Below are 17,870 nucleotides of genomic sequence, written 5' to 3' on the forward strand. Positions count from 1 at the left end.
AATATATGTATGCATGTTACGCACTAACATTAGTAGTAAATAATATAAATAAACAAAAGTTAATAATATTATTTTGTAACTTACAAGACTTTTGAAATTTCTTTTAAATGTTCTTTTGATGTTATATTACACGTTATTGCTAATAATTTTAAATACAGGAAGGAAGTGCAAGTAAACTTATGTTTTCTTTTGATATAATTACCGTACGAATACTTTAGTCCCCACTGTATGTATTAATATATTTCGAATATTAAATAATTTCAATCTGATATTTTATTACATGAAAAATGTCAACTCCAAGTGATCATTGGACAGAAATGTTGAAAAAAAATGTATTTTCATATAAACAACCCAATATATTAGTAGAGTAAATTAGAGTATTAGACATACCTCAAATGATTGTTAATTAATCGATGGAAACGTATATTGGAGTCTAAGAGCACAGAATATAAGTTCGACGTACCGTCCTCTTCGAAATCCAACAGTAAACTGATCTATTGTCCTCTATGAAAGTCGGTTAAAATTTTTCTATTGATTGTTGTTTATATGACTTTCCGAAGGTTGTATATGTATAACGTAAGGAATATTCGTAATAAATAGAAGTTAGAGGTAACGGAAAGTAAGGAAAACAACATTCAATAAAAGAACATTCACAGAGGACACCGTGTCAGTCTAGCGAGGGATTTCGAAGAGGACGGATCGTAGGTAATATACTCCGTGTTTTTAGAATACAATATACATTTTCTTGGATTAATTAACAATTATTTAAGGTATATCGAACACTACTATTGTACTTTATTAATATTTAGGATTGTTTAAACCATAATTATATCTAATAATCTAGAAACATATCTTATATGTACACACACACACACACACAAAATTAACACTGAACCTTCCATAATCTCGTTCAACTATCGATCAACTGTGAGGTCTATCTTACTTTCTCTCTCCCTCTCTCTCTCTTTCTTTCCATATTGTTTCATAAAATTTGATCGTTATCGACACTTAAGAAATTTCACTTTAAAAAGGTAAAAATTTAGAGAAATAAATGATAATAATCTTACCGATGACGGTGAGGTTGTAACGGAAACTTCGCGTTTGTCCTTTTCGAAAATCGACTCTACACCTATAAGTCGCCGCATCGTGCCTTTTGATATCTTCGATCACGAGAACTGCAGGTTTGGGAAAGGCGATTCGAAAATAAGCTCGTGGTCCAAATACTCCCGAATCCGAGGAATGTTGCGCTTTGGTCACTGACTTTTCTTGAGCGTCAATTCTGAAAAAGAAAACACAATTTATTCTGTTTATTTTTAGGATTGATATTTCTAATCCATATTTAATCAATCTAACAAACGTATAAAACGAATAAAAATGTAAATAATTACAAATGTCTTTTGTTAATTTCATTAATTAAATTAGAATAATATTTAATTTACATAATGGATATTTATAAATGCAGAAATTCTTAAATATTTTTGTCCATTGAAATCTTTTTAAATTGAAATAATAATTCAGTATGTATCTATTTTTTTTTGTTATATATTATATTTACAGGAATTTATTCGAAAAGAGTTTGCAGAATAAATTCTGTAAACATTAGTAAAGATTTAAAAATTGATATCTTGTAGAATACGTTTTTATTCTTTCGCGTCTTACAATGAACTTCTCGATGCTCTTTCGCGATCGCTAGTTTTTTCACCCTTCCAAATTCACTCGTCAATACATTTTTTTATTTTTTTCTAGGCTAGGAACATAACATACATACACACTTGTATCCGCGATATTTAAATGAACAAAAGAAGAAGAAGCCACAAGGGGACAAAGCTTACCATTCGTTATAATAATTAATAAAGAAACAAGAAGGAAAAAAAAAATTGTGTGATAGATCTATTATATTATAAGAATAATTGTTCAAATAAAAAAATATATAAAGACTAATGAAATATCGGTTTTTACATTTTCAAATATCAAAAGGAAAGAATTTAAAAAATCGTGCATTTCTTTTTGGATTAATTTTATTGATTAGTTTTCTCTTTAAATCTATTGTATTCGCTTTTATAGTCACGGTATTCTACTTTTTTAAAGAATTTTAAAAATTCGTGGGACTATTGAGGAAGTTTGACGCATACCGAAAAGTTTCCGCCCAATGAAATTTGAACTCGAACAGTGAATTGGTTTACGAAAATAAAATTGAGATAGGAAAAAAAGGAAAAATACGAATCTCTATTCGTAGATAGTGATTAATTAGTTAGAATTGAGAAGGTATATGAATATTACCAATACTTAACAGGGAATATAATTATTTCACAACGATAGAATAATTATCATATTGGTATAGCTAAAGCTATATCTCATTGAAAACTCTGGAGTACAGAATCTCGTGTACGTGTAAGAGAATAATGTGATTAAATCGTCCGCTTGTTATTTAATATATTTCATGAATACTCCTATTATTTCCGTCCAATCGATTTTGCAAAAAATCAAACGGGGAAAAAAGAATTCCGTAGTTAATTCAAATTAACTACGGATCAAATCGTTAGGTTCTAATTATCTATAAAAGTGAATAAATAAAACGATTTGATATTGAAATTATTTAAAATTAATAAGATATTTTTTTCATCATATAATTTTTCTGGATATATTACGCAAACGTTTGAATTACTACGATTAACGCGCATTCGTTATGTTACAATTTGGAATATATTAAACTTAATGAATGTTAATTATATTTGTCCTGTCGAAAATTATGTAAAACCGGTGTAAAGTTAAATTTTTGTCGAACAAGATAAATAGATGGCATATTAATAATCTCATCGAACGTTTTTATTCGAACCCGTAAAATAGGTAACGTTCATTAACGTAACGCGCGTGTCTTTAATTCTAACAAAGTATAAATATGATCGAAATTTTGCAGAGATTTATAAAACGCCGCAATCAAATTCGTACACCTGAATTATTAATCTACAAAATGACGATATTCCTAGAACGATGGAAAATAAACTCGATAGTATTTGTCTAAGATATTTAAGAATAATTTTGGCTTGGCATCTTTTTTGTTGATCTTATAAAAATATATTCTTCTGGTCACGGATATAATATTGTATATTACATTAGAAGACGATTTTAATCAGATCGTCGTTTGGAAAGTATTCGATAAAAATACTTTGATTAGTGGAATGCGTTCGAGTAGAAAAAGTAATGATAGATAGAATGCGACTGGATGCAATAACGAAATGCATATTCCTCGGATCGTCTTTCGCTTGGCGTCATCTCTGTTGCTCTTCTATCCAGGCGGGTGAGTACCCAGGGGGATCTCACGACGTAGCTTTAAATCCACGTCGATGTGGCGCTAGGTAATATGGAATCGATGTCTGTTTTATGAAACGTTTTATCTCACCGTGCAGCCCGCTTTCCAATATTTCGCCCGATTCTCGCTTCCGTCATCCTCTTTACCACGTTATTCCACAACCCCCACCTCCTCCTCTTCCTTTTCCCCCTCTTTCTTCTGTTCCCTCCTCTCTCCACTCTCCATATTTTTCTTCTTTCATGAAAATACACGTGATCTCCGGGAATGCAAATAACAACACTATAAGTCGTCGCTCTCTCTTTCTCTCTCTCTCTCTCCCTCTCTTTCGTGAGATATATTATTTCTATTGTTGAAGAAAATCTCTCACGTTTTTCTTCCAATGAATAGGTATATCGACAATTTTTTCCTATCGTGATTGAATAGTAAAAAACGATTAGTTTACACTCGTTCAATTTTAGATTCGTTAAAGCGTTGAATATATATAAGTCAATAACATTTGTGACGATGATACGTGAAATTGAAATATGTTAGTATCCTCTTTTCTATCTCGTCGATGGTTCCGTTAAGCATATTATTTAAACATTAAATTATAATACAAAGAATGTATTATATTAACATTTTGATTACGCGTCAATAAATATATTTTCCTCGTCAATCATCTTCCATCTGAAGTTTGTCACGTTTTTTTACTCGTGTGTGTGGGTGTGTGTGAAAAGGATATATTTAAATACTTAAATGTAATAAAAAGAGAGAAAATGATAGCGTACTCTCTTTTCGTTGTTTCACTTTTAATATAATATCCGTTGCTATGTTTTTCTCACTGACCATAATAATCTAGTCACGAAGGAAAAGGCTTATTGATAACCAAGCTATCTTGCAAACTTTTTCTTTTTACTCATACGAGTTTTATTTACTTCATTTGCGTTCGAAAAAGATAGTAAACTTGGTCGTATCAAAGGATCCTACGCGAATATACTCGGTATTTTGAATCGATAGAACAGCAAAAGTAGAGTGCGATACGCACGAAAGAGATTAAATAAAGCAAAGTGAATTTCGAACGAGCATTCGCGAACGCATTACACACATACACGTATACCTACGTGTATATAAGTGTATACCTCACCTGCATACCAACAAATGTACACACGGACGCTCGCTACGGAAGGACGATCGAAACCATTACGAAAGATTAATGGAGTGACTCTCTCACGCCAGCGAAGAGTCTCGAATGGAAAATATTCGTCCGCAATAACGTCGCGAGATAAAGAGTTCGAGTTACAGTTCGTAGATTCGTATTTTTCGCTATGTTATACGTCCTATCGTAGCTACAATTACAAACGTATGCGAAATCGAGTGTTTGAAGGATTTAAAACGTGAACAGATGTAATATATATTTTACGAAGGAACCAACGTACGAAAGTACGAACGAACGAATGAACGAACGAACGAACTTACCAAGTGAGTTCAGAAAAGAATGATAGTCCGAAGAAAATGAACCGAGTGAATAGTATAAAAATTGAAAGATTAACGTTCGCCAAGGTGAAGAATTACGATAGGAGGTATCAAATCTTTCATGTGACAACTTTACGTCCTGCCCGAGATTAAAGTTTTACTAGAGAAAAGAAAATGTTTTACCTTGTCGAAGACAGACACTATATACATAATATAGGAGCTATGAATTAATTTTAACAATAAATGTCGTTTTATTTCGTCTGCTGAATACTCCAAAGTTTCATTAAAGTCAAACTAAATTAAATAAACATAGTAAAAAAGTTATTATTTGATAAACGATAATCGAGAAAGAGAAAAAAGGGAAATTAAATCTTGCTACGTGTGTTTCTTTTTAATGGGGAGTGAAAAAGAGAGAGAATATCATTTCTGGACGAATTAGAATACAATTTTTCTTTTTAGCTCATGTACTGCCGATGACAATGAGTTTCACTGCAAAATAGGAGTGTCGGTTTTCGTTAGATATTTGCGGCATTTTGTTCCCTTCGTGTTGTGTAGGTCGTGCGTCCGTTTGGAAACAAACGAATTTTAGTAGAAATAACGACATACAGTCAGACATATCGGGAGTGAGATACGTAGTAGTTGCAGTTGACTCTATCGTGACGTACCACGGATGTTGCGTGCTCACCGTTACTACTGCTCTTTTCTCCTCGTTTGAATCACCGTCATTCTTTTTTTTTCTCTCTCTCTCTCTCTCTTTCCACCTCATCGTCACAATGAAAATACTGTCACGTAAATGGTTGTTGTATGGTTCCGTTAACAAAAATAACGATTGCCCTTTGCGTACTGAAACCTCATGGAATCGATCGATAGATATCTCCCCACACGATTTTATCGGAATTCTCTCTTTTTTTTTCTCTAATTGTGCGATAGAAGAAAGAACGGAGAACAAGTTTTTTTCTTAGCGTTGATTTTCTTTCCTCATTACACATAGACAAGTAATGCTTTCGCAAAGATAACATCGTCCATGCGCTTTCCGAAATATTTCGTAAAAATTTGCTTTTTTCTTTTAGTTCCAGGAGGAAGAACACGCGCCGGTAGTTGCATGTTTCGTACGTAGGTTGAATTATTTTTCCCACAACTCGACCTCGTACGAGGTATATATTCCATTGTTTTGTACAGAGAATTCCGGAGAAGAGATTTTTAAAAGGAGCGAGCTTAATATCCTCGGTGGTTTAACAAAATCCTCCTCCTTCTCCTTCTACTCTTTCCCTCCCTCTCTCTCCCCCCCTCTCTCTTTCACCTCCTTTTTCTTTCTTTTTCTTCTTTTTTCAACGTGCGTGGCTCGATCGAGGGAATCTCTATTTTAAGCTTGCTCGTAATAGCGAATACGCGATATGCCTTTATAAACAATGCTATGAAATTTATTTCAACGATGTGAAATTTCACGAGAAAATGTTAAATCATAACGTACTATGATTGTCTGACTACGTCGATTAGCGAACCTGCTAACGCTTCTTCTTTTTACTTTTCGATTCTAAATTTCTCCTTTTTCCATAGCTTTTTTAATGTACAATAGACCGGAACGGTAGAGTGCAAGCAAACGTGATCTTCCATCAAACAAAAAACCGTCAGGATGCGTGCACGTTTCCAAGAGAAAAAAAGCCGCTTAATTCAATCGGAGTCTTTTCTTTGAGTGAAGGGAGTTTGAAGTTCGGGGACAAAGTGGATTCAATGCCAGGAAGGAAACGGGAAGGTACGAGCTCGAGAGTACGAGGTCGTTTTTTCTATCTTCTTTTGACGATGAGATCGATAAAAGCGTAACGAAGAAAGTCAACGATGCCATAGTATCATAGGAAAAATTTCAACGAATAATTGTTTTCCGTTTTATCTACTCCGTTTCAAAAGTAGAAGGAACAAAGTTTTCCATTAAAAGTGAATTGTCGAAGAGAAAAAGCAATTGTCGTCGTTATTCCGCTAGATTTTTCTACAATAACCGAATTTAAGATCGGTGCTCGAGTTTATAGGAAATTTCGTGTGTCACACATTGTTTAGCTTAGACGAGGACAGTTAGGAAATTTTGACGTAGAACATACCTACATATCGTGCACTTATAATATTTGCCGTTCACCTTTATAACTGTGCTGGTAGACGCGCGGCTTTTGTCTTGCTCCCTTAAGCTCCCAGCGAGACATCGTTCGAAAACACAACGTTATATTCCTCCGGTCCTACAATAGCACGAACCTCGACGCACACGTTGAACGACCCTTTGAAGAGTTCCCCGGGCTTTATAGTCCGGTAATGCTTGTCCTTAGAGCGTCGGGTCAGCCTGATAATTTTAGGTCGATAACGAAATTCAATATTTCCACGGTAATGGCCGACCACGTTGGCGATGGTAATGCAGTGCAATTCGCCGCATAGGGCACGTGTTAATATTTAGGGTTACTGCCCGCGAGCACGCCACGAGAGTGCATCACGCACTTTCGTGCTACGTGTTCGACCCCCTTTCTCGCGGCATCGCACTACCGGACGGACCTTTTTCGACCTACCGTTCGTTCGGCCGTTGCCGAAATTATTGAGTTCTGTGGGAAGGTGGTAGACCAACCAGATACGAACATAATGTTCTCTTCCCGTTACAACCAATGTCCCCTTACGTATTACGGTTATGTTCGATCCGTGCTCGCTCGAGATATTTCACCGAGACCAAACTGCTGCTTTTCCAAAGTAATCGCAACACCGCGCAACGGCCGCACGGTGATACATATTCGGCAAATTATAGCTCGAGATTGGCCGATTTTCCAAGCTTTCGTGCACCTTCAAGATCGATCCATACGCTTTAACGCACGCTATTATTTCCTTCCTTTTGCATGTCCTTTTGTTTCGATACCAAGAATACGCTAAATATTATACTTTAATTGTTATGCATGATTCTCAACTTATTTCGTTATTTTCTCTAATATTTCAGAGAGAGACTTTAGTTTTTTCATTTTAACTTGAACGTTTATTTTTCTAAAAACTTTTACGAGGAAGGTAAAGACTCGGTACATTGCCCTTAATCCATTTGACTTCATATCGATTCTTCGTTATTTCTTGTTTCATCTTTTGATTTCATAGATATTCGATTTAATATACGAACCCTTCTTTTTTTCTATCTCTTTCAAGGAAGAATATTATAAATACTTAGTCAAGTATGCTATGAACAAATACTTTTGCTCGACTATCCTTCCTAGGAAGTATTACTCTCTTTTATACTTAAAGAAAATAATAATATAATGTTCCGATCCGGGTTTCGTTCGATCGAAAAGCTATTTAATTTGGTCAATGGATACCTTCCTTATACAAATAAGGAACCTCGCTTTTCGTTTCTATTTGTCTTTCCAAAACTACTAACTGTATTGATCTTGAAGATTGTACTAACAAACGGCTAGGTAGCTTTGCCGTTAAGTTCTTGAACAATTAACAGCGTACTGCGCCAAAATTAAGTCCGACGACACTACCGAAAATTCAGTTGGTATTAATACGTCACTTTTTGCTCAAGGGCACACTGCAACGCCGGTCTCTCGGTCCGTCACGGAGCTTTGTTTTCACGGCTAAACATTGTTATGCAAATAGAACCAGACGGCATTGTGTTGCGTTCGGGTGGCGTCTCGTGTTACCTTGCGCTACCACCCTCCTATTCTCATGAAAATTTTCGACGATTATTTATCGTAATTTCTCTTGGAATACGTTCAACATCTACCACGATTCGCACAGCCAGTGCTTTTACAAATAAGACTACCTTTTTTTTTTATCGTCGTCCCATCCAGTATATTCGATATATTCACTTACACGCATATACTATGGCTAATGTGTATAAATATTCTGATATTTTTTTTCAATTTGAACAACACGTGATAACAATATAAAAATTTATGGGTCCACTGCGAAGATTTATATAATTTTTATAATATCTCTATTATATCGTCAAAATCAACGTTTAAAATTAATTTTCAAGATCTTCGGATAAATGCGACTAGCTTTGGGGATTGTTCGATTTAAATAATATTTGTAGGATTTATATAAATGCTACCAAATGTATTAAATGCATGTATAACTTTTTTTGTAAACTCTCTTCATAATAAATTTAAATAATTTTTCTTCATATATTTTCCGTCGTTGTTTCAATAAAAAAACATTTTTAAAAAATTCTTTACATATTTTATACAGCATACTAATTGCTTCCCCTTCTTTTAAAAAATTCAGAACGTTTTGTGTTCAGTTTAAAAGAAATAATTCAATTGAAAAAATATCAACATTTTTAAACTCATCGTTCGCTCGAATTTTAAGAATTATTTTTTTTTTTATAAAAAAATATTAAACCGATAATAGCGTTTTTCATCGACGACAAAGTGCGTTACTTGTAAATGAATCTATTTCATTGGAAGGACGAATATTAAAGTCGAGTAGACGAGTGAAAATGAATTTTTGTGTTGGCAAATATAATACGTGCAATTTTCTCTTAAACCATTAACTTGTGCGCATACCGTTGTCTTGACAAAAGCAAAGATCTCTAATTAACACGGGTAATTGGCCTGCTTTACATTGTCATGAAAAGTTGTTAAATCTGACACCGTAGACGAGCCAACACGTACGGCAACGAACAGCCGTGTCCTTTCATTTAACTGCAACCCTTTCAACGTCTCAAACCCCTCTCGAGGTTAAACGCTCCAAATTACACTTCGTATAGACCGTGTTAGTATACTAGTACGATGTGTTAGTATATTAAAATCTATTTACATGCGGGTAGAAGAGGGTTACACAGCCCAATTCACTTAAATTGCGTTCCTTCAATCCACTCCAGTTACACCTTCGCACTGTGCGCACTTCGTTCTCTCACGCGACATCACCTCCTATCTAACGAAATTTCACAGCTGTGTTACTGAATTTCCTAGTTTTCATTTTCATTTCCTTCCAATTCTATGCTACGAATTTAATGAATGATTTAACGTTGATTAAAACATCCATTTGCAAATTAGTTTTTTCTTTTCTTTTTGCGTTAAATTAATATACATTATTTACATTAAAAACAAAATAATATAATAAATGATTAAATTACCAATTATAGTTAAATCAATTTTGAAGAAGATTCAAATGATTGTACGATTGGAAACGATGTTACGATTGAAAATCTTTTGTCATACATTAAACCTATGTATTAAATGTTGCTTTAAAATTAAACTGATGTGAACTGCAAGTTCAATAGAGAACGACCATTGCTAAACATCGGTTAAGGATAGAAATAGGAGAAAAGCGCGGAGAACTAAACGTAACGAAAATCCACGAGTTCGTAACGGGCTCGATTAAAGGGGCTAGACCGGAGTTTCCGTTCGTGTAAGTTCTGCCACGTGATAACAGAGACGTCGTTCCCGGAGTATATACTCCTCCATCGAAGAGCACCCGAATACCTTTATGTCCTATTAACGTATATACGAAGAAATCTGCCAGTATGTATACGTGTGTACGTACGTACGTACTAAGGTATATAAGCGTACAAAGCTCACATACATCCGCTCGATCTACGCGCGATCCTCTCTTATTTATATGCAAATGTAAAAATGGCACTCGTATACCCCCCCCCCCACCCCCCAACGCATTCTTCCACCGAATCTGTACAGCACTGAGTGAGAAGACAAATCCAGACTGTAGGAAAAGGAACTGAAGGAAGAGGAGTTGATAAAGGAATGAGGGAAGGAAGAAAGGAAGGAAGGAAGGAAGGAAGGAAAGAAAGAGAAGGTTGGTAAAAGTAAAAGGAAAAAGAAAGAAAAGAGGCTGAAGATTTGATCCAATTCTGCGATAAAAAGAGGAACAAGTAGAACGAAACTCCTGGTAGTAGCAGCGAGTAATGAGAATCCGTAATCTTCTTTAAAGATAACTAGTGTATATACAATATTCCTACCGAGTTTTTCTTGGTGACTTTAGTTTGGTAATTGGATAATTATAATTTATTATGATATACGCATACATACATATATACACATATACACATTGAGAAGTAATCTCATAGTTTTACGTCGAAAGAAGCTTTGTTAATGAGCTTCTTAATTAAAGATATCTCTCTTTTCTTCTAATCAAATTTCTTTTCTCGTTATCAAATTTATTATTTCAACTGGAATCTCGTTTTTAAGTAATACCAGTTTTCCTAACATTTATTACTCATTTATTTTCTTCTTCAACTATTCAAAATTAATGTGAAAATTCTAAGAAAATATTCCTTACAAAATATATTTTATTTAGTTTAGAATTTATTATAACTGCGTTTAAATCGAAATAGGAATGAGATGATTGGAAATCGATGAATGATATAAATTCGATTCTGGCTATACACCTACTGTCGAATATTCTTTTAGTATATAAAACGTCAAAAATCAAGAGAAGATAAAACGAAAGTTCAATAGAAGTCTGCAGAGAAAAGTACGAACGGATTCGTAAAAATCAATAATAATCAAGAGATCTCTGAGTCAATTGGTTGTCAGATTAAACTGAGCTTTTAATAAAGCCTTTCATTTGGATAGTTTCTCGAGAAAATTAGGTTTCCTCGGTTTTTTTTATAAAGTTTTAATTTTAAATCGATGTTATCCTTTTTCCGTTTTTTTTTTTCTTGTCATAGTCGATTCATTCATTACTCGCAAATGAGACTGTAAAAAATTTATTGAGATAATCAAATAGATAGATTCATCATTCTTTAATTCTGTTCTATAATTCCGACCCAATTGTTACACTGTGTACAACAAATTTGATTAATTCGTTTGAAATGAACTCGTATGTATTTTGATATAAGTTTTGACTAAATATCAGGAAAATAAACAAAATAAATAATTTGTTACTTGTAATCATCTTCGAGCAGATTTAAATAAAATAGAAGTATGATCTATATTATTTTTGTAAAATAATAAAAATTGAATAAAGTAAAAAGTTCTTTTCAATATTTGTTGTTGTTTTTTTATGCTACAAGAAATATGGACGCACATGTTTTAACGAAATTAAAATAATTGACTTATTGGTCAATAGTATAAATTCATTGGACGTATAGAAGTTGTTTTCTGTTTTCCTATCTTTCCGAAGTAGTCTGAAACAAGGACGATAACGTTTCGTCAAATATCTTCATTCGTTCGACGTTCGATAGAGGTCTCAACTTCCTCGCCTGTAGGGTACCGCAACAAATCGAGCACAGTAGATAGAAGTTGGTCAAACCAGCGATTCGATTCTGGCTTGTCCATTGAAGCCGATGCGAATGATAAGTCACAATCAGCTGCGGTTGCGAGTTCAATCTGAACGTTCTCAGTCGCCAGACGCGACCTTATCGTATCACGTGCTGTGTGGTCAGTGCGATGGGTTTACCGAGAATGCTAGCATTCACAGTGAACAATCGACTTGACTCTGATTAATCAGTTTCACCTTGTGCCCATTACGCCGATGAAATATTTCTTGTTTGTTAGTGTCAATCGATCTTTCTCTCACTCAATGTATTTCCTCGCAAAACGTATTACATATCTGTCTATATCTTTGTTTTATTCATTTATTTTGTTATATCCACAACGCAGGTCCACTGTCTTTGTCTTTTTCGTATTAATAATGGAATAAAATTTTTATCTTGATCTCTCTCTCTCTTTCTATAATCTTATATTTTATTTTTATTTTCAAAAATGTATCGAACACCTGACATAAACGTATATCTTATACATTTTTATAGCCAAGTCTCTTATTGAGATTCTTACTCAACCTATCGTCTCTTTTCGAGTAACCGATTTAGGTTGAAGTCAGTTGGCTTGGATGATCGGAGGTGATTGATGTTCTGGTCGAATACCGATCGAACCCATTATTTACCAGTGGATCCCGTACAACGTTATAATTGCCAACAGCAATCCCCCCACCTTCCATTCTCCTCTCCCCTTTAATAACGCTGGTGGCTCTTGTCAATCCTCCTGGTTAGCTTATCGATTGCCAGTCAGTGAAATCCATTTTGGATTTGTTCTCGTCGGCGCGGCAATCCAAATTTGGTTGACGCGGCTCTATCACTCTATTTTTTTTCTCTCTGTCTTTCTCTCTCACTCTCACTCTCACTCTCTTTCGATATACTCTATCTAACTCGTTGAATATGATAGAAACGAACTGCCCGAAAAAGTTTGACTTGTATTTTTTCCAAAGTTATCTCAAAATCGATTTACAAAGGGTAACTAACGATATAACGATAGCTTTTATATAGAAAACACATAATAATGTATGAGTCGCTAAACACCGTTCGTTCGTTCCTTTTCTTTTCTTAGCACGGAAGATAATTGGATTTTAAGTTTTTATTAGAAACGTTTGACTTACTTGACAGCGAAGGTGTAAGGATGAAAGGAAGACGAAAATAATAAGAAGGAAAGTCATCGAAGGTCGTAGAAAAGTGGGTTCGCGCGAAATACGTCACGTCCGGTATACAGTTTACCTTTATAAAGATCAATCCTGAAGGGGTTAAGTAGTTGCTTTGGAATTTGCCCTTTTCGAAGGAGCATACTCTTCGAAGCGAGACACTCGGTCACGAATCACGTCTACCTCCAAGCGATACTCCATCGCGGCTTCTGTCATCTTAATCCTTCGGATCCTTTTTACACGGCTTTCTCATTCGCATCCTCTGTGTACTCTTGGGCTTCTTGTGGACTTTGGAGACGAGCGAACGAGAGTCCGCAGGATGGAGCACCTTTCCTCTTATCCACTTGAATTACGACGAGGCACGTCTGCTTTTACTGGATTCACCTACCCTATAGGCTGGACGATGGCCAACTATTTCGTTCATAGCTAAAAAGGACCAACATTTTCTCTTTCTTCTTCTATTTCTTTTTATTTTTCTCTGGATTTGATTAAAATTCGAAACAGTCTAGTATTCAGTCTCATGGTCTTGAACAGAAATCTTTCGTAAGGTAAGAAAATGCGACCGGTTTATTTTTCATCGCGTGTATAATATGTGCGTTTAAATAAATCAATTTCCAAATTGGTTTTGACGATTTGTGTTTGAAGATATAAGAGAGATTCAAGTTTAGATATATATATATATAGGTATATTTTATGTACTTTCGTGTTCTTTTTCTAAGATGTTTCATCTTTGAAGTGGACGTAGAACCGTCCGTTCGAATAGATCGTAAACCGTGTTACACGTATACTTTACTTCCTACGTATTTCTCGGACTTTCCATTCCGTCCGATTGATTTTTCACAGGATTGATTCCAACGATAGCAGAGAATAATATCGAATTGAGGAAATAATTGGAAATCGATCGACTACAAATAGAGAGATATCGTTAAAATTGTAATCCTCTGACACTAAAATGTCATCAAGTTTATCGACTAGATAAACTTATTCTTTTCTTGCGAAAATGATAAAAGACAATATATAGATAAATGTGCGCTATATGTGTGTGTCGATAATAAATAATTCATAAGTCCTGACGCTCGAGGATTTTTAATGAATTATTTCATAGGATTTTCTTTTATTATTCCGAGTTATTGCTAAATAGACAGTTATATATTTCATATAAAGTAACGAAAGGATCATTTATAATCTATTTTCACTTACGGCATGAAACAAAAAATCGCTTTTTTTGATAGAATAGAATCTAAAAATTTTCCGTTCTATTCGTACAAGCCAAAATACTTGATAGCACGGATCGTTGGTTTTGAGTTTATGACAGAGGAATCTACAAGACCGAGATTCTCTCTTTCCTATTTTTCCTCTCTTACTTTTTATTTCGAGCAATTACTTCGGTCCAATAAACATGCGAGGTTCATCTTATTCGCGCTAACATCGAGAGCGATTAGTTGATTTTGAGAATTTTGTGCTTTCGGAAGGTACGGCCCGTCAAAGATTCGTTCGCGTGACATCACGTACGACAAAGATGGTGTCGCAATCAGACCAACTCGATCGATCGGTCGATAAAAGACGAAAGTGGAGGTTTGGTCCGAACGGATTACGCGGCAAAGCGAACTCGAGGGTGGACAATAAATGTTCGATCTAGCGAGCACGTTTCCATGAACACGGACATACAGTCTTCCGATTGTACGATCGATTGTACGAGCTACCAACTGAGCTTTCTTTCCTTCTTTTTTTTCTTCTTCTTCTCTTCTCTTTTCTTTTCCTTTCTTTTCTATTTCTTTTCCTTCCTTTCTTTTTTCTTCTTATTTTGATAAAAGAGTAAAAGATCAAATCCGTTTTCCGCGTTCATCAACTGACGACCCGTCGTACGTCTATTTCTCTGGCCTCTATCATAAGGTTTGTTCCCTATCTCTCCTTTCTTTCTTTCTTAAAAAAATATTCATCCGAAGGAATCCTTTCTTATTCTTCTACGTTCGTTGATGAAACGTTTCTTGCACGTGCGACGTCTCGTTCTTCAAGAATGGAACGAAGAAAAGCCAGCATCGAGGCATCACTCTCGTGTTCCTTTCTATCATAAGAAAGGATGATTTTAGCAGTAAACTAATCCGTTCGATTCCTACTCTTTCCAATTTTTTCTTTGATTTCTTCCAATCCTCATAGAACTTCATTGCTCTTCGGTAATGTAAGAATTTGGAATATTACTGGAATTTATTAAAAGACGTGTCTTTTGTTTTTTATTTGTTTCTTCAGGTTTGCTTCCTTTTTTGAATTTCAATTCGTAAATCGAGAATATAATTTATTTTTTTTTGATGAAGTATGACGATCAATCAACGTAAAACATCTGACAATTAAATTTCATCTTATTTCACTACTCTTTAATATCTTTAGATATACAACGCATTTTTTTTAGATTTGATTTTCAATCTTGTCAGATTTTTTTAGTTTTAACGCCATAGCAATCCTTTAGAGCTTCGTTCATCTACGCTCAGGTATATTTCAATCTTTTTCCATTTTTCTCATCGAACGAACTTACCTACTAACTAAGTGTAATATGTTAGTACACTTACACATAAACGCGTATATGACCACGAAACTGACTCATAAAGTGCCTGTAAAATGCAGCTAAAAGCCACGATTTCTGTTTCGATGCTGTTACGAATGAACGAGCAAATTGCATCGTGAAACTTAACGAGACCTAATGGCCCGTCTATTTGAATAATTCTTTTTCAAATCGAATTTTCTCGATGTTCGATAAATTAAAATTACATTCATCTCTCGGATAAGTAAATAACGTGTAAAACGTATACATCGTGAAAAGAATATAAGTTTTGTGTAAAAATGTATTTTAACGCAAAAAATTGAGTTGAAAAGAATGTACTCTTAAAGTAAAAAATAACGTATAGCTTAATTAAACGTATATATATATATAAGTATAATGGAACAAAATTGTAAAGCAGTGATAAGATCTCAAGGAAAATGCCACGTTTTCTGTTAGGTGCAAACGAAGTTTAATGTAAATGTTGTTGAACTTATAAGCGAAGTTGAACCTCTGCGGAGTTAGTTACATCGAAACTTGCAACTTTTCCTACGAAGAAGCGAGCAAATGTTTTTCCTTATTTGCGGTCAAATTTCATCGTTAAGATATACTTGTATGACACGAAAAGCTCATACGAACGAACTAAGATAAGGAGATTATTGTAAGTAAGCCGAGTGAAAAGTTAAAAAAAAAAACTAATATTTTCGACTATAGTTTAAAAGAACGCGAAAAAGATAGTGGAAATTTTGATAGGATAAAAGGATCTTCATCTTACCATATTTTCAAATTACGAATATTTACAAATGAAAAAAAAAAAAAAGAAAAACTTTAATAGGCGGCCGATTCGAAGAATCTAATTTATAAACTTTTAATTGACATTCCAACTTTCAATATTTGCCTATTTTAAAAAAAAAGAATAGAGTAAAGGTATTATTATAATATGGTAACTTTTATTTTGATAGCTTGTTATTTTTTGTTACGTGAATTGTACTGTAATATATTATATTATCGAATTAAAAACAAAATGTAGACCCATATACTTACACGTATTCGTAGAGAATTCCATCGGTGCAAAATAAAATAATTTTGTTGTTATGTTTTTATTTTTTACTTAACGATCTTGTTTAAAACACCAGAAGAGCGTACATTTGAAATAATCGTGAGGCCAAAATAAAAACTAGATTTTGAATAGTCGGAATTTCACTGAAATTTACGGTTTCGTGGTTGGGTTTAACCACAAAGATGGATTAAGGCAACGGATACTGAATAGAAGCAGCTAACGAATGGAACGAACCGCATTGCAGTAATCACGCAGGGTATAATCTTAGTTTTCATCTTCGAGATTTGAAATCATGTCATCCTCGAAGAGGAGTGACAGTTGAGATTTTTTCGTCATTTCGACGAAATTTATCTTTCAAAACGAATAAAGTTAGACGAACGAACGATTCGACGAAAGGATTATTATTTTTCCTTTGTTTTGTTTTTGACTATCTTTCTTTTGTTTTCTTTTCTATTATTATGAGATTTTATTGCAAGAATAGATATCATAAGGTAAGAAATACACGACGAATAGAATCGTGACTTTCTTATTTTCGTTTCGTGTTTTACTATGTTATGTAGAGAGTACACGGTGGGAGACTTTTGACATCAAACAAACATTTACTAGGTGAGCTTTTGCAATTTTCCCATTTCCTTTGAAAAGTTAAACTTTTGTCTGCGAGGAAAAGATATATATATATAGATAGATATATATATATATACATCTTTTACTATACGTATATATACATACGTATGCGGGAAAAGCATAAGAACGGTCTTGCATCGTCGTGTAAAAGAAAACGACGGTAGGAGGTGGAACATTAACGAACTTGAAGAGAAATTTCAAGCATTTACACTAATGTTACGAGATGGTATTCGCGGCTATGGAAAACACGAATGCTAGCTAAGGGAAAACGAGTTCTTTCTTATTTGCACGGTTAGAAGTATGGAGGCAGGCTGAGTAGCTGAACGTTCAATATTTCTTTACAGCTTTTGACTGTTTCCCTAATCAAGTTTATTTGACTTTGGCCCGTATCTACCATCCTCGACATCTTTGCGATCGGCATTCGTGCAAACTATTGTTAGTGCAAATTTATATCTTTTGTTACGCAAAGTTTTAATGTGTATATAAAAAATGACACTAAAGGA

At 34.3% G+C, this 17,870-nt stretch overlaps 1 protein-coding gene across 3 annotated transcripts in view; it reads right to left on the reverse strand.

The window, feature by feature from the left end:
- LOC122518803 (nephrin) overlaps positions 1–17,870 on the reverse strand; it is a 298,229-nt gene that overhangs the window by 84,007 nt on the left and 196,352 nt on the right. For all 3 annotated transcript variants that reach the window (XM_043637915.1, XM_043637908.1, XM_043637923.1), the window contains exon 4: positions 1,068–1,279. In XM_043637915.1, coding sequence (XP_043493850.1) covers positions 1,068–1,279 — 212 coding nt within the window. The remainder of the gene's footprint in view (positions 1–1,067; positions 1,280–17,870) is intronic.

The sequence above is a fragment of the Polistes fuscatus genome, unplaced genomic scaffold (assembly GCF_010416935.1).
Source record: "Polistes fuscatus isolate 324 unplaced genomic scaffold, CU_Pfus_HIC Scaffold1, whole genome shotgun sequence".
Taxonomy (NCBI): Eukaryota; Metazoa; Arthropoda; class Insecta; order Hymenoptera; family Vespidae; genus Polistes; species Polistes fuscatus.